Here is a 1,138-nt window from a genome sequence, read left to right on the forward strand (position 1 = left end):
TGGTGGTGGTGGTGGTGGTGGTGGTGGTACCGGTTGTTGTTGTCGTTTAACCCTTGGTCAGTTCTGACGCAACAGATATGTAATGACCGAAGACAATCTGGCCATGACAATCCCGGTCCATTCTTTTGTTCTTTTATTTTATTGCATTTCATTTTATTTTTCCCAGGCAAACTGACAGACAGACAGACAGACAGGCAAACATAGCACATCTAGGACTACATTATCCAATGTTATTGATCCTTTAGCTTATTCTCGAAGACAGTGCAGTGGAATTTGATTGCAATTTCTAGATCATGTTGAGAGTGGTGATGGCGGTGGCGGTGATGATGGTGATGATGGTGGTGGTGTTGGTGGTGGTGGTGGTGATGGCGATGGTGGTGTTGGTGGTGGTGGTGGTGATGATGTGGTGATGGTGGTAGTGGTGATGGTGCAGACAGCAGCAGCAGCAGCAGCAGCAGCAGCAGCAGCAAAAGCAGTAGTAGTAGTAGTAGTAGTAGTAGTCATTGCAACTTGCCTCCAATTGGCTAATTACACTGTCCCCTTTTCCTTCCCCTTTCCTTCCCTTCCCCAACAAACGCACCCCACCCCCACCTCATCAGTCGTTCTATTTGAAGAAAGTAATTAAATTATATATTCCTTTTATATTTTTATTTTCAGTTAACAAAAAAAAAAAAAGGGAGACAAAAGCAAGAAAGAAAGAAAAAACCCCAGAGAAAGAAGAGAAAATGTCAGCATTGAGAGAACTTAGCCGAATGTTGGCGCTGGTCTTGGTGTTGCTGATGGTAGCTTCCATAACGACTGCGAAACCAAGTAATTAACTCTACTAAACTTTTTTTCTTCATTTTCTTTACTGTTTTTTCTTTTCTTTCAGGACAGGTGTGGGGGTGGAGTGCAAAGGGGAGCAATGAACTTGCTTTGTTTTAATGTCATTTTGCATATACAAATTAGTTTTGAAATGTGTCCTAAGTTGTCTGTTGTTGTTGTTATAGCCACAGGTTAGTCTTTGGTCAAACAGGTCTGTGTTCGATCAAAGACATTCCACCTACCACATGGCCGTCAATGTCTTTAGGGTTGTTATTTAAAAGGAGGGAATGTCCTTCTTGATGTTCTACATCTAGAGTTCTTAATGTCGTTTCTT

General features: G+C 42.0%; 1 protein-coding gene across 3 annotated transcripts in view; it reads left to right on the forward strand.

Annotated features, from left to right (window-relative positions):
• LOC106869214 (trypsin) overlaps positions 1–1,138 on the forward strand; it is a 20,012-nt gene that overhangs the window by 9,406 nt on the left and 9,468 nt on the right. For all 3 annotated transcript variants that reach the window (XM_014914861.2, XM_052975087.1, XM_052975086.1), the window contains exon 2: positions 658–810. In XM_014914861.2, the coding sequence (XP_014770347.1) occupies positions 726–810 (85 nt within the window). In that variant the 5' untranslated portion in view covers positions 658–725. The remainder of the gene's footprint in view (positions 1–657; positions 811–1,138) is intronic.

Source organism: Octopus bimaculoides, chromosome 20 (genome assembly GCF_001194135.2).
Source record: "Octopus bimaculoides isolate UCB-OBI-ISO-001 chromosome 20, ASM119413v2, whole genome shotgun sequence".
NCBI classification, from domain to species: Eukaryota; Metazoa; Mollusca; class Cephalopoda; order Octopoda; family Octopodidae; genus Octopus; species Octopus bimaculoides.